Source organism: Lissotriton vulgaris, chromosome 6 (genome assembly GCF_964263255.1).
Source record: "Lissotriton vulgaris chromosome 6, aLisVul1.2, whole genome shotgun sequence".
In the NCBI taxonomy this organism is placed as follows: domain Eukaryota; kingdom Metazoa; phylum Chordata; class Amphibia; order Caudata; family Salamandridae; genus Lissotriton; species Lissotriton vulgaris.
In genome coordinates, this window is record NC_141694.1 from 509557104 (window position 1) to 509572350 (window position 15247).

General features: G+C 43.7%; 1 protein-coding gene and 1 pseudogene across 2 annotated transcripts in view; both read right to left on the reverse strand.

The window, feature by feature from the left end:
- COL12A1 (collagen type XII alpha 1 chain) overlaps nucleotides 1-15247 on the reverse strand; it is a 358581-nt gene that overhangs the window by 82645 nt on the left and 260689 nt on the right. For both annotated transcript variants that reach the window (XM_086926511.1, XM_086926512.1), the window contains 3 exons: nucleotides 6683-6806; nucleotides 5395-5538; nucleotides 882-1046 (listed from right to left, as the gene is read on the reverse strand). In XM_086926511.1, coding sequence (XP_086782637.1) covers nucleotides 882-1046; nucleotides 5395-5538; nucleotides 6683-6806 — 433 coding nt within the window. The remainder of the gene's footprint in view (nucleotides 1-881; nucleotides 1047-5394; nucleotides 5539-6682; nucleotides 6807-15247) is intronic.
- LOC147707497 (endoplasmic reticulum-Golgi intermediate compartment protein 2 pseudogene) lies at nucleotides 9553-10345 on the reverse strand (annotated as a pseudogene).

The following is a 15247-nucleotide window of genomic DNA, read 5'->3' on the forward strand; positions in this document are numbered from 1 at the left end:
TTGATATATATATATATATATATATATATATATATATATATATATATATATATATATATATATATATATGGGAGGGCACTCGCTCTTTCACTTTGCAAAATAAATATGCACTGCTGGCACCTTACTCGGCGTGATGGCTTGGTGATTTAACATCTGATATTCAGCCTGTGGAGTTGAGGTCTGCGCCCATTTGAACTGCTACCAGAAGCGGTTGGGATCTTGCCTGTTCATATATATATATATATATATATATATATATATACACGTACATATATATATGTATATATATATATATATATATATATATATATATATATATATATATATATATATATATATATATATATATATATATATATATATATATATATATATATGTGTGTGTGTGTGTGTGTGTGTGTGTTTGTGTTTGTGTGTGTGTGTGTGTGTGTTTGTGTGTGTGCATATTACTTCTTCCACTGATATATCTTTTGAGTATACAATTTGCGAGTATAAGCAATGTGAATTATAGGAGGGGCTTTTCAAGCATGTGCATCAAATTCTGTAATACGGAGGTACTTCAGGGTGTAAAACACATGCAAATGCCTGCTACGCCATGGGGCACTGCTGCAGCAGCACGTCTTGGTCATTCTTGAGGTGCAGGCCATGTTTCTCTATAGCATGTTCTATAGAACCATCAGGCAGACTGAACAGTTCTATGTTTTAGAAAATAAATAAATATGTTTCACATATTCATTACGGAAGTGTCATGGTTGAAAAACAGCTGATATTATGGCTTCCATCCCTCTATTGTCATTTCTTTATTAAAGAATGGGCTATCAGCCAATCTCATTCCATTACACTGAGTCCTTTTCCAAACATCCAGTACTAGTGCTACTTACTTGATGTGGCTGTCTCACAAACAAACGTTATGAGATTATCCTGAATCTTTTCAAATGCATCAAAATCATCGACGATAAATACATGGCGTTCACTGGGCTTGCTGCCAATGTTCCTCAATTCATTGTAGTCGACATCGGCAACACCAACCACAAAGACACTGAAACCTGTTGAACGAGAGAACATCTGGCATTACAAAGATGCACATTTCCCTATGTTTCCACTCCTCCCCTCAGTCCACCTCTTTCTCAGGGCATTATTAGATAATTAGTACTCCAAAGGACCTTTAGAGTGAGTTTATTGTGTATTAGCTTGAGAAAATAATGAAGGTACAGTGATTGGTTCTTCATATGGGAATCATGTATAGGTGTAGTGGAATGTAAAAAACATATGATTTACACTAATGAAATAAATACACATTTTCAGATGTCTTTTTCCACTTGCCAGTAAAAGTTTCTTAGGTAGATTCCCTTTTATCTTACTTTGTGGCAGATGTCTTTATGGGAAAACTCTTTTTCCTGACTTCCTAGCTGAACTGTACCCTGATTTAGTAAAGTAGGATGCTCTCTTTGTGGGAGAACTGATTTTGTCAACTTTCCTTTTTGAGACAACGTTATAATAGCTTGTCTTTGCTTTTATCGACTTTGATTTGCATTGAACTATAAATTGACTACTGAATTCATGTATTGATTATTGATTGCAAATAATAATGATGATTTGAATTTATAACTTAGCTAGTCCTTTACTAAACCTACATGGTGCCACATGTGCTTCATTATTGAAATGTATTGAATTATGATGTCAGCCTCAGTCGAAACTGAAGATTCATCAGCGATCGCTTTCTAAACTACAGTTTTCACCTGAATTTGCACAGGGCAAAGCACTCTATCAAATCCCAATTCCAAATACCACATCATGCAAACTCCATATGTGTTTCTCCGTATTATATCACATTACTACATTCAAATGATAAAGATATCTATGTTAAATTGCTCCACCTTTACAAATAAACCAATTGAAAGAGTCTCAGGGAAGGTGAAGTGAACTCCCTAGATCTACCTAGAACATCTGCGCACGGCAACCAAAATGATTATGGTCAGTAAACGAGCTCTTGGCTGGATTTACTCTTTGCCGCTCGTAGGAGAGGAACTTTGTATGGGGCTATAATCCTGCTCTGCATCGACGGAGACTCCAAGGTCCAGGAGACCTGAGCACACTTGCGCCCGCCCACAAGCGCTACAACACTCCTTGCGGCCCCCGCTTACGGGAGCCGCTCGTAGGAGAGGAACTTTGTTTAGGGCTATAAACCTGCTCTGCATCGACGGGGACTCCAAGGTCCAGTAGCCCTGAGCACACTTGCGCCTGCCCACAAGCGCTACAACACTCCTCACGGCTCCCGCACTGCGGGACGCGCGCCAGGCGAAGCCTGGGACAATGGCGGGGCCGTCTGCGGCCAGAAGAGGCCAGAAGAGGCCGGGCCGGGCCAAGTTATTGACATTTTTTTTCCTGAACTGTAAGCATTTAATTCCCTTTTAGGGTTTCTCTTCCTTGTAAACTCGATTGGTTGGAGTTAACTGTTGACTCTGAGGCCCCTCTAAATATAAGCAAAAGGAAGGTCAGGGATAGGGTGGTGGGCACTCTTGATGCTTTTTTAAATCATGCAGAATCTGTTTTAATGCATGAGATCCAGGCTACCGAGCGAAGGCTCTCAATGGAACCCTTACCTCCCTGGGGGAGCTCCCTGCCATGTGCCCAGATACCTCAAAATTTGCCGAGTAATGACCTAGAACCAGCCTGTGATATAACTTCTCTTAGTCAATCAACTTCTCTTAGTCAATCACATGAAGTGTCTTCGTCTCCCACTGTGTGTAACCAGCTAGCTTATGCTGGTACACAAAGCCCCGTTATGGTAACAACTAGGGGAAAGAAAGCCACGGGGGTCTAATGGCTGAACCACCAACTAAAAAAAGGAAATGTCGAACATTAGCCAAACACATCTCACTAGCTACTACTAAGGAAGCCAATAGGGTACATGTTTCTGGGAAGTTGGGCGTTACCACCGCAGATGTTCATTCTGCCACTAATTCAGAACCAATTCTGTTAACTTCCCAACCTAACCATGTAACCTGTTAAAACACTGTGCCTAATGTAGAGGAACTATGCTCACTAATAAGCAAACAACTAGCAGCTCTTATCGACTCAATAACAAAGTTTGGATTTAGTGCTTGAAAGGCTAGAAAAAATAGAACAAAGTCTACACAATAGTAATACAAAGAATACCACCCAAGCTGCTACCCATGTTAATGGGATAGTCAGACACAATACCTCAGGGTCTGTACCAAGTACGCAGCAGAGAAACTTGGTAAATGTACAAACAAGCCTTGGTACGGTACAACCTGGGACAAATCCACCTAGCCATCCCACCCCTAGCTCAAACAGTGGTACTTATGCACCGGTGGTACAGCCAATAGGGGACGAAGGAAATAGAACGGGTCAGGTTACCCAGGGAATAGAAGGGGACCCTACTATGCTACCTAGTCTCCATTCAAAGACAGGTATCAGTCACCAACTGTTCGACGAGTTTAAAATGGTGCGTCGCATCCATTGGGTAGTACATTCACACAAATCTATGGTTGGTGACTGTGTGGTCCTGAGTTTCAGGTCTTCCTCCCTGGTACAATACATTCTTCAGATGTCTAGTCATTACTCCCCAGTAGCCGAGGAAATCAGGATTCTTCCCTTAGGGTACTTTTATAATCCACGAAACATGTCCCGATATAAAGAACTGAGAGCTCACAACGGTGGCTTTAACCCGGTTAACTACCCGTTACAAAATAACAATCGGTTTGAGCCATTATTAACTCTGGAAGATAATGACTGACTGAGAGGGAGGGATAACACACCACGGTTTGTAGGCAGAAGGACTAAAAAATGATAGGAGGAAACCAGACAAAATACTATGGTAACTTGCGTGGGAGTGTCAATGCACCCCCATGTGCTACGCCGTCAGCTGTCCGAAGGAGCGATCGCATAGGCAGCGATGTGCGGGTCACTCCTACTAATTTTATTGCCCAGACAGCCCGCCCTAGGAACATCTAGCATAGATCAGTCTCTACCAGGTATTGGGAATGTTGTAGAGGGTCAGACAAGTTACAGGATCAATGATCCAAGCCCCAGGAAGCCATGACTGGCCCTATCCTCCTGGAATATAGCAGGCTAAGAATCTAAAACAATGTCCAGAGATTGGTCACTATATATTGAGTTGTGATGTGTGGGTCTTTCAGTAACTTGGGCAGTGGAGGGAGTTTTCCACCCAGGCTACTTAAACTTTTATAAAGCAGCGACCAGGGGTTTGAGAGGACGGTCGGTTGGTGGGTTGACCTGCTGGATAAGAATAACTGAGGGGGTACGTGTGAAGGAGCTGACTATAGATTGCCAGGACATAATGGCTTTAAGGGTTAGTTCATTAAATGGGCTAGACCTAACAATATATAATGTTTATTCGCGGGGTCTACCAGGCGGTAGGAGTTCTCATGTTATAACAACCTTGGAAAGACGCCTGATTTCTGGAACAAGCACTAGTAGTCTAATCATAGCTGGGGATTTTAACACGTGCTTTGAACCTTTAGGTCGCGAAGATGGCCGGCTGAGCAAAGAAGTGGATGCAACATGGGACATACCACAGCTGGACCTCAAACCAATAAGGAAATTGTCTGAGGCCACCCTCCAGTTGAAGGGGATTTGTCTGGAAAGGGGCTTGAGGGCGGTGAGCGGGCGGACACAGTCTGATAGCCAAGGAGCAAATACATTTGACAACGGTAGAACAAGTAGTTGTATAGACTACATTCTTGTCAATGTGGAATTATGGCCATCAGTCCTAGATATGGAGGTTCAGATGAGGCCAGAGAGCGATCACAACCCTCTGATTTTAAAAATTAATGATAGACGTTTTTGTAGTCTTTTGGAGCGGGAAGGCGAAACAATCCAAGAAATAGTAACTATTGCAAATGATCAGAGAAGGGTTCGGTGGGCAAGGGTAGCCAATAATGAGAGAAACATTAAACAGTTCAGGGTCTTGGTTTTGGGTTCCTTGACGTCACTCTCTGATTGCAAGACTCAGGAGGAGTTAAATTCGATTTTACTTGGTGTACACAATGAACTCTTTTCGGGTCTGAAAAAGTTCTTTATTAAAAATAGCCCTTGTAACAAGACTCAACCTCTTAAGTTAAGCTCATGGTACAACAACACTTGTAGATTGGCGTACAAAGCCCTTGTGGCAGCTATCAAGTCAAGGTCACAGGGCGACATCAAACAGTGTAGAGCCAACTATAAAGCCTCTCAGAGACAAGCCAAAGAGAGAGTGGGAAGAAGATAGATGGAAGGACCTGTTGCAGGCATGCAATGGGAGAAACATGACTCAGTTTTGGCACCTTCTTAAGTAAAAAAGAAAGAGTAACTTGCTGTCTCACAAAGCAGGTAATTCACAAATATGCTTCCTGGTTATTGATTCCTCACCTGAGTGCTGTATGACTTGAGCGGATTTCTTTACTTCATCCTGGGAGCGCCCATCTGTCACCACCACCAGGACTTTGGGCACAGACCTTCTCATTCCGTTCTCTGCTGTCAGGACCTTTTCACTGATGAAGGCCAGAGCCTTGCCTGTAAACGAATTGCCAAATATTTTAAATATGTAATTTCATGGGTGCCTTTTATGGTATAAATATAATATTCAAGGTGAAAAACTGTATGGGAAACAGTGAATCAATTAAGTACAAATCCACTGACTTACACATATGTATGAAGATCTAAATCAACATAAATAGGAGCTTCACACCCCCCATAGGAGTAGTAAGTGCTATATAAATATTACAATACTCAACAGTACAATACACTCTCTGAATGTGTACTCATTCATTTTCTAGCTGCTAGCAGGTCTGAAAAATAGTTGTTGACCCCAGGTATGTGCTGCATGAGAAGATGGATTTCATGATGCATTGCCCATCACCAGATGCTCTGGGCTTGAGCAGACAATTGAAGGTAGTGTGAGCAGCGACCCATGGGGGTCTGCAAGGCATTTATGGATTTGGCTGTTTCAGTACCCTACTTAAGCTTTTACAGATCTATTTGGGAGCAAAATAGATGTGCAGCATCAAAAGGTAAGTTTATCAGATGCTGCTGAACCTCTAGTTCAAAACCAGAAACATGCAGCCAGGCGTTGCTGCGTAGAAGGATACTAGTATTGATACCAGTGAGTTTTAATTTTTCAGATTGTCTCCCTTATGATTTGGTGTGGTCCTGGTACCTGAGTTTCTACTCCCACAATGTATGAGTGTTTACTGATTGACTCATCGGTGAGCTGCCACTGTGGTGTTGTATCAAGGTAACTCCAACTGATATTAAAACTCTTCTCAGGTTTTTTAACAACTCAAAGACTTGGAGGTGCTGAAAAATGTCCTGGAAGACATTTCCCCAGCAAATCGTTGTCCAAAATTCTCACTATCTTCATTTTACCTCTAAGTTTGAATTTCCTACTATAGTTAGGCACCACATTCTCCTGTACACTCTATCTTTAAATTACATAGAATACCGGGATGTATTGCAGTCTAGTGTATATAACATCTCCCCCCATGTTACCTACGCAAATGTTCCCAATAGTGGATATGCTATTTAAGTCAAATCAGCCATAGGGTATCTGAAGCACTGCTGCAAGGCCTGTCTCCTCGTTTTAGAAGGTCGCAGTGCTAAAGCATCAAAACACTTGAACTCAGACTGACTTAGTTAAAATACCAGAATGCCCACGTGCCTGTTTTAGTGTTTCCTCCTTTGTAGCGAATGTCCTGAAGTGCCCCCAGGGCCAACGCTTTGTCAGCATAAGTGTTGAGTTTAAACTCAGTTTGCGCATCATCGCTGAACTGCACAAAAGAAACCTGTAAAATAAAGAGATTATGCGGTTTAGTCATATGCTTCAAATTACTTTGCGAAACAAAAATACTTGTGTTACAAGTGACTCCTGTAATCTTGATGCTAAGAGATAATTGCACACTAATTAGTGTCAGGGCACCATGCACAAGGAAATCACCATTAAAGAGGCTAAAGGGAATTACTTTCCATGAGTGCCCCACTGCCACGGGCCCTGGAATTAGCAGTGCAAATACATGCACACGCAGGAAATAACCCGTAAAAGGCATGACTTCATGTCTTTACGGGTTGATTCAAAATGTAAACAGACCAGGGATGTCACTGAAGATCCTGTTCGGTTGTGGTTTATCCTTAAAGTGTGACCCCTTTGCCTTTGCTATGTTCTTTTGCGGCCCCTGCTCAGTTTGTTGCGCATGCTCACGCCTGGCACCCAGACGCACATTAGCGGAAGTGAAGGGTGACAGTGTAACTGGGCATTCTTCGTCACATGTTCCCGTCGCAATTTCATCATAAAACCAAAATAATGTGCTATTTCCATGCAACGTAATAGAGGATTCTCAACATAAAAAAATCAAATATACCAGGGACTGAGATTACACAGTTGTTTCTAGGAGCCAGCTGTGCTGCCTCTGGGGGAGTTTGTCCCTCCTTAGTCTCAAAAGTAAATTTTATACTGATGACCATGAGCATGAAGGTAAACCCAATCCCCATTCCTCTGAGTGTGTCAGTAAACTAGGGGGCCTGCTCTGTAAAATCCAGAAAGTAACATTTAACAGGTATAAATCAGAAGCACAGGTGCTGAAAAAAAATAACTCCTACTGCTCAGCTAGGTTTTGGGATCTTGTTCGACCAAGGGCACGCCTGGGGCTGAATGTATATTTGTCAGGCTTTCTACTGTCAGACTTCTTGTTCGGTTCTTTCCTTCCTACCCTTTTCTGTTCATGCCCCAGTGGTGGGTGCCTGTGTACTCTCAACTCTAACAGGCTGTACTACCATATTCCTTGGAATCACTTCCTGCATGATGGTGGAGTTGCAGTCCGCTAGACTGATATGTGGCTTGGGCAAATTCGGTTATGTTTCTTCAGCTCAATGGGCACTGTACTGACCCCTGATTTAAGAGACCATCTCGTTTGAGGCCACAATGGCCCATCACACATTCCATGGCTTGGATCCTGTATTTCGTACTGACTTGATGGGCCTTACCTCATAACTAGGTCCTTCCGACCTGCTGCACTATTTATTTTCCAAGTGACTCATATTAATTGTGCTTCGTGTGTCTGTAAGATTTTTGGACTGCTTTCCTTTCAACTCTGGAATGCTCTTCCTATGGCACTGTCCTCTACAGTTGACTAGTTCAACTACGAAGGACCCTAAAGGCATTTTTGCTGTAACAACATTGTTCCTTTTACTTGCCTCCAAGTGGAGTCCAAGTGGTCCCAGGCCCCCACGTATGTTCATAGGACTTCTTGCACAAGATGCCATCTGTTGGGCATCTGTATTTATAGAGAAATAATCAATAAAATGGCAAAAAAAATCATGCTCTAGATACAGCGTTCTTCAAACTGTGGGGCGCGCCCCCCTGGGGGGGCGCGGCACCATCCCAGGGGGGGCGCGGCACCATCCCAGGGGGGGCGCGCTGCACTCCGATCTTCCCCTGTAGCCCGTTCCTTTGTCTGGGTGATTCTCCCAGGAGGGGGCCAATTCATGGAGTTGATGGCTTCGGCTGCAGTGCAGACAAGGAGTCTCCTCTGCTAAAAAGGAAAGCAAGCAAACAGACACGCTTTCAGCTTTAGCAGAGGAGACCCCTTGCCTCCCACTGCAGCTGAAGCTGTCCCGTGAATTGGCCCCCTCCTGGGAGAGTTAGCTCTTCCCAGAAGGGAGAGAAGGTTTCCCTAGAGAGGGTTTGAGGCACGGGCGGGGTGGGCTCTGGCCCAGGGCCCCTGCTTTTCAAGGGGGGTGGGAGTGAGGGGGAGGGGGTGGGGTCGGGAGTCTCAACATTCTTTAATTCGATGTCATATTTACTCTAAAGATGGTACAAAAATCATTTGTTTCGATGTGCTAGTACAGCCCGTTAAAAAGCCTTTTCAAACCATTTTAGATATTTCACTTCCCGATGGTATATCCCACACAACTCACATAGCAATACGTTTAATACAAATGTACATGTTCATATGACCACTGCAACGTTCTCTAGTGCAGTGTGTATCCTCGTATATTCAGTAACTCAAAAGTGCGTTTCCAGTTTATAACAACAATCGCTTTGAAACAACTGTATGCAGCAAATATAGGACAAAGTCACTGAGGATATAGCCCAATAGGGTGAAAGCTTCAAGTTCCATACTAGTCGGCCTTGTGTGATCTTGGTCTATTCAGCTCCTTTTAATTCCCGCTTTTGAATTGGCAGTGCTTCCTTGAGCCTTGATACAAATAGACGTGTGATGTTTTCAATTGATTTCTTACGAAGACACATAGAAAGAAAGAACAATGTAAAAGGCACATTCTGGTTGAGGGATGGAGACTAATACCATTTCCCAAACCGAACGCTGCCTCTGCTACTGATCGAAAAACTTAAGGTGAAATGCAAGTTTTTTCAAAGTGTGACCATTTGCATTAATTTCATTAGAAGGTCTGTTTCACAACAGGATATTTTTGTTATGGGTTGATTTGCTGTGCTTTATCTTCTAATGGAAAGCCTGTACTTTTTCATTTTCCGAAATATACTGCACTTGGTATTTTATTGAAATAAAATGTGGCTTTCATCACAACAATTGGAACATGGTTCCAGGTGTATTTGTCAATGCGTACTGTTTTCTTCAAGTAGAAGTATGTGGTTATTTGTGTCTCCATGGTGCAGAGGAACAGTCGGTTGCTTGTAAGCTCCTAGCTAGAAACGACAGCAGACGATGTCTACAATAAATTCTGCCATTCCATGCAGCATGCCCGTTGTTGAGAAAATTCCACCAATGATACCACACAGTCTCACTAAGAACTGCCAAAATGGCATATGAGACTCTGTCACAGTCACCATTAGTGAACTAATGTCATATTTCATGACAATGCCTGATACGCCATGGCTGCCTGATGCATGATCAATCACAGGTTCTCTTTCTGTCACTGCTAACTGATGAGTGTCAGATGAGATTCTGAATGTTCTGAGTTTTGTTGGCACAATTGTGATAAAATACTGGAACATCTGGTTATGATCTGAGGCGATTTTTTCCGTTCCATCAAGGGTGTTAATAATGCCAGGAATCGGCTCTCCAAATGACATATGGTCAATTCGATGAGAAAAGTTGTATGTCTCGTGACTGACGAGTGCTGCCAGGTGTGCATGGCCTCGTGGATGTGGAATTGCCTTGCCAACTGTGATGTGAACGTTCCCTGCTACTTTGTTGACATACAGATGCCCGTGTATTCTGCATGCGTCTGGAGGTTGCAACAAAGAGTCTTCCCTTGGCGGCAGAGCTGTTGAAGCACCTTTGACAGCACTTTTGAAAACTACATCTTGAAGAGAGTGCACCTCCTGCAGGCGATTCTGAATTACTTGCAGGGGGGGGGGTGTGGATGGATGAGTGAGTGGATGGATGGATGGGTGAAGGGGTGGATGGATGGTGGGAGAGAGGATGGATGCATGAGTGGAGTGATGGATGGGAGTGGATGGATGTGTGTATGGTTGGAAGGGTAGATGGATGGGTGGAGGGATGGATGGATGAGTGAAAGGGTGGATGTGGGGATGGATGGGTGATTGAGGAGGGTGGATGGACGGGGGATGGATGGAGGAGTGAAGGGGTGGGTGAGAGGTCAATGGATGGATTCATGAGTGCATGAGTGGATGGATGAGTGGGTGAAGGGTGGATGGAGGGATGGGTGGCTGGGTGAGGGGGAAATGGAGAGAGAGGGGGAGGATGGATGGATGAGTGAGGACAAGGATGAATGATTGGCAGAGTGGATGGGCAGGTGTGTGCATAGATGCGTGAGGAGAGGAGCATGGAGATGGATGGGTCAGAGAGTGCATGCATGAGTGGGGGGAGGGTGGAGAGCGGGAGGGATGGATGGGTGGATGGATGAGTGGGGGGTTGAGTGGATGGACGGATGAGTGACTGGGTGGATGGATGAGTGGGTGGGGGATGGCTGGATGGTTGAGAGGGTGGGTGGTTGGATGGATGAGTGAGTGGATGGATGGGTGGAGGAGTGAATGGATGGGTGGAAGAGTGGATGGATGAATGGAGGAGTGGATGGATCAATGAAGGAGTGGATGGATGAGTGGGAGGATAGCTTGGGTGAAGGGGTGAGTGGTTGGGTGGATGAGTGGGTGGATGGATGGGTGAAAGAGTGGATGGATTGGTGAGGGGATGGATTGGGTGAAGGGATAGATGGATGATGGATGGATGGGTGAGGGGGTGGATGTAGGGATGGATGGGGAGATGATGGATGGAGGGATGGATGGTGGATGGGTTTGCAAGTGGTTGAAGGGGTTTGGATGTGGATGGGGCACAGATGGAGGGAAGGAATGAAGGGTGGGGGAGTTGGTGGATGACAAGGTGTACATGATGGATGGGGAGGGTTGTGATGACTTCCTTTGCCTTGGAGGATTGTGTTTTGAGCTGTGTGGTACGCCTCTGTCGTTTCGCCACACCCACTCACAGGCCTGCAATTTGCTAGGCACTCTTGTTGTGTTGCGCGTTGCAGGCGATCATGTGGTGTGCCGGATGCCTGAGGTTTCGGTCGGGTGGTGGGGGGGCCCAACATCTGGGGGAACTCAGCTGGGGGGGCTCAACCTGGAAAAGTTTGAAGACCTCTGCTCTAGAAACACTTGGGGATCTTCTATAACTCTCAGTCAAGAATGCTGCTGCACTCAACTTGGTGTCTAGATGTATGTATTAATGTATGGATTAGCACTTTAAAACCGTAATCAGTGCTACAAGCAGCAGAATGTTAAACAAAACACCATGGAGTAGGGTGAAATGCCTCATTAGAGGAAAGGATACTGAATGGTTGATTTGGGAGGACAGGATACAGTAAAGGGTAATGGGCTGTGGGTTGTGGGGCTACATGGGGTAAAGGGTCTGAAGGCATTGCAGGGGGGGAAGCCAGGACAGGATACTATTCTGATGCATTTGATAACTAAGAGGGGATCCAGCAAAGAGGTGTTGCTTACGAATAAACTCTGAGCACTTTCCTGAAGCAGAGGAGGCAATAAGCCTGCCAGATTTCAATTGATAAGTGGTTTCATAAGCTCGGAGTACTGCATGAGAAGTATTGGCATCTGTTCTGTTCCTTCCTGCAGTTCTTGAATACTTGTCTGTTGATGCATGTCTTGAGAAGCTCCCCAAACATCTTGGTTGCCTGCCCCATATGCTGAGGTGCTATTGTTGAGTTCCTTGAAGAAGATGCTGCAGGTACTTTAGGTTCAGGCAAAACGTGGTCCCCTGATTCAGGATGTTGCATATTGCAGAGGTCTAACTGGAATATTATGGTCAGTTTCATATAGTTTTTTATTGGAAATAGAAAGACACCCTTCTTGGCATGAATTCTTTAATTTTTGTGATTGCCGTGAGGCAGCTGTTTTGAGTCGAACCAGACACCAGAATTTTCACTTTTGCCTGGTAATGGAAATACTGGCCAATTTCCTGCACTCCCAGGATTAGGAGGCATGGGTAGAACCATTCTCGACAGGGGATACACAAAGCAGGTGGACTGAAGGCAGCATGCACCGAGGGAAGTGCTTGTGAAAAAAATACTTTTATATCTTGAACTTTATGAAGAACAGCCTGAATGCTTTAATAATTTTTGAGCAAATCTGAAAATAGCAAAGAGCTGGAAGAGAAAACTTCAGCCATTGTGAACCCAAACGCAATAAAGAGGTGTAGTTAGAATAGAGAGCAGGTATTTCAAGTCCTACTGGTGCATAATGCGACACGAAAAGGAATATGCTACTTACCAGTATGCATCTGTTCTTGGCATAGAGGGCTGCAGAGTGGTACATTATGAATAGATCGCCATCTGGTGTTGGGCTCGGATGATTGCACTTTGTTTTTCTCTTGGAGAGTCTTTTGTCTCTTGGTGACTCCTCCCTTAGTTGGTAGTGCGCATGTGCATCGGCTCCATCCTTAGATTGTTTTGCCATAGTAGGGTTAGATGGAGTAGTATAGTAGAATACAGATAAGAGTGCCCATGTAAGTGTATCTAAATAAGATAATGTTGGAACAGACACAGGTTTCCGGGGAGGCTGGGAGGGCATGTACCACTCTGCAGCCCTCTATGCCAAGAACAGATGCATACTGGTAAGTAGCATATTCCGTTCGAGGCATATGGGCTGCAGATGGTACATTATGAATAGACTATACAGCAGTTCTCTCCCTAGCGGTGGTCGCCCGTGTCTGTTGCAACTGTCTGAAACAATGTTTTTAATACTGCTTGTCCCACTCTAGCTTGTTGTGTTGTGTGCACATCTACACAATAGTGTTTTGTGAAGGTGTGCGGTGTAACCCAGGTAGCCGCTTTGCATATGTCATCTAGTGGAATGTTTCCCAGAAATGCCATAGATGCTCCTAGTTTACGTGTAGAGTGAGCTCTAGGAGGAACAGTTAATGTTCTCTTTGCCTTTAGGTAGCATATTTGAATGCATTTTACAATCCATCTGGCAATGCCCGCTTTGGAGATGGGATTGCCTTTATGTGTGGGAGAAAACGCAACAAATAGCTGTTTTGTCTTTCTGAAAGTTTGTGTTCTTTCTATATAGTACAATATGGCCCTTCTAACATCCAGTGTATGTAGGGCTCTTTCAGCTACTTTTTGTGGTTTTGGAAAGAAAACCGGTAATTCCACTGACTGATTGATGTGGAATGCTGAAATAACCTTCGGTAAGAATTTTGGGTTTGTTCTAAGAACCACTTTATTTTGGTGTAGCTGCATAAATGGTTCTTGAATCGTAAAAGCCTGCAGTTCACTTACTCTTCTAAGTGACGTGATAGCTATGAGGAAGGCTACCTTCCATGTGAGGAATTGTATTTCACACCTATGCATAGGTTCAAATGGTGTTATATTATCAAGAACAGTGGTCCTTAGAACAACAAACCAATACACGAAAGAATAAATATAAACCAAGTGGTAATATATTCTGGGGAAGTGTCCAGCAGGACAGTTTAATTCCCTGATACAAAAGTACTATAACAAATGTAACACTGGGTGTGATAGAAACGGGGCACCGTCCGGTGTCCGACTAACACACTGGAAGAACATACAACATACAAAATAACAGGCAATAGCAAGACATCTGATTAGAGTAAGACATACACCAGACAATCTAAAATATACACATATGCAAGAAAAAATTGTATCTGCATTCGTTGCATTTAGTGTAATATGTCGACGACGTTTCGAACCATACTTAATAGAGGTTCATCCTCAGGACAGAGGGTAATTGCCTTAGAGTTACACATTTGCGAATGTATCACAATAGTGTCGCACTCAGGTAGGAAAATTCCTTAAGCTTGATAGTGTAGCTTAATTATAGAGTAAATCGTAAATGAGTGCCCACAGTACTGAGGGCACTCATTTACGATTTACTCTATAATTAAGCTACACTATCAAGCTTAAGGAATTTTCCTACCTGAGTGCGACACTATTGTGATACATTCGCAAATGTGTAACTCTAAGGCAATTACCCTCTGTCCTGAGGATGAACCTCTATTAAGTATGGTTCGAAACGTCGTCGACATATTACACTAAATGCAACGAATGCAGATACAATTTTTTCTTGCATATGTGTATATTTTAGATTGTCTGGTGTATGTCTTACTCTAATCAGATGTCTTGCTATTGCCTGTTATTTTGTATGTTGTATGTTCTTCCAGTGTGTTAGTCGGACACCGGACGGTGCCCCGTTTCTATCACACCCAGTGTTACATTTGTTATAGTACTTTTGTATCAGGGAATTAAACTGTCCTGCTGGACACTTCCCCAGAATATATTACCACTTGGTTTATATTTATTCTTTCGTGTATTGGTTTGTTGTTCTAAGGACCACTGTTCTTGATAATATAGTACCTACCCATGGTCCTTAGCTTACTGCGCCTTGGGTCCCCTTGTTCCCCTGAAATAATAGGTTCAAATGGTGGCCCCATTAGTCTGGTAAGCACTATGTTGAGATTCCAGACTGGGGAAGGTGGTCTTCTTGGTGGAATGACTCTTTTGAGTCCTTCCATGAAAGCTTTAATTGCTGGTACTTTAAACAGTGACAGATGTTGCCTGTTTTGTAGGTACGCCGCTATGGCTGCGAGATGAACTCTGATAGAGGTATATGCTAGGTTACATTGCTGTAAGTGTAATAAATAGCAAATGATTTGTTTAGTGGATGCGTCCAGAGGGTTGATGTGCTTACTGTTACAGTGTATAGCAAACCTCTTCCATTTTGCTGCATAGCATGCTCTGGTGGTAGGACGTCTTG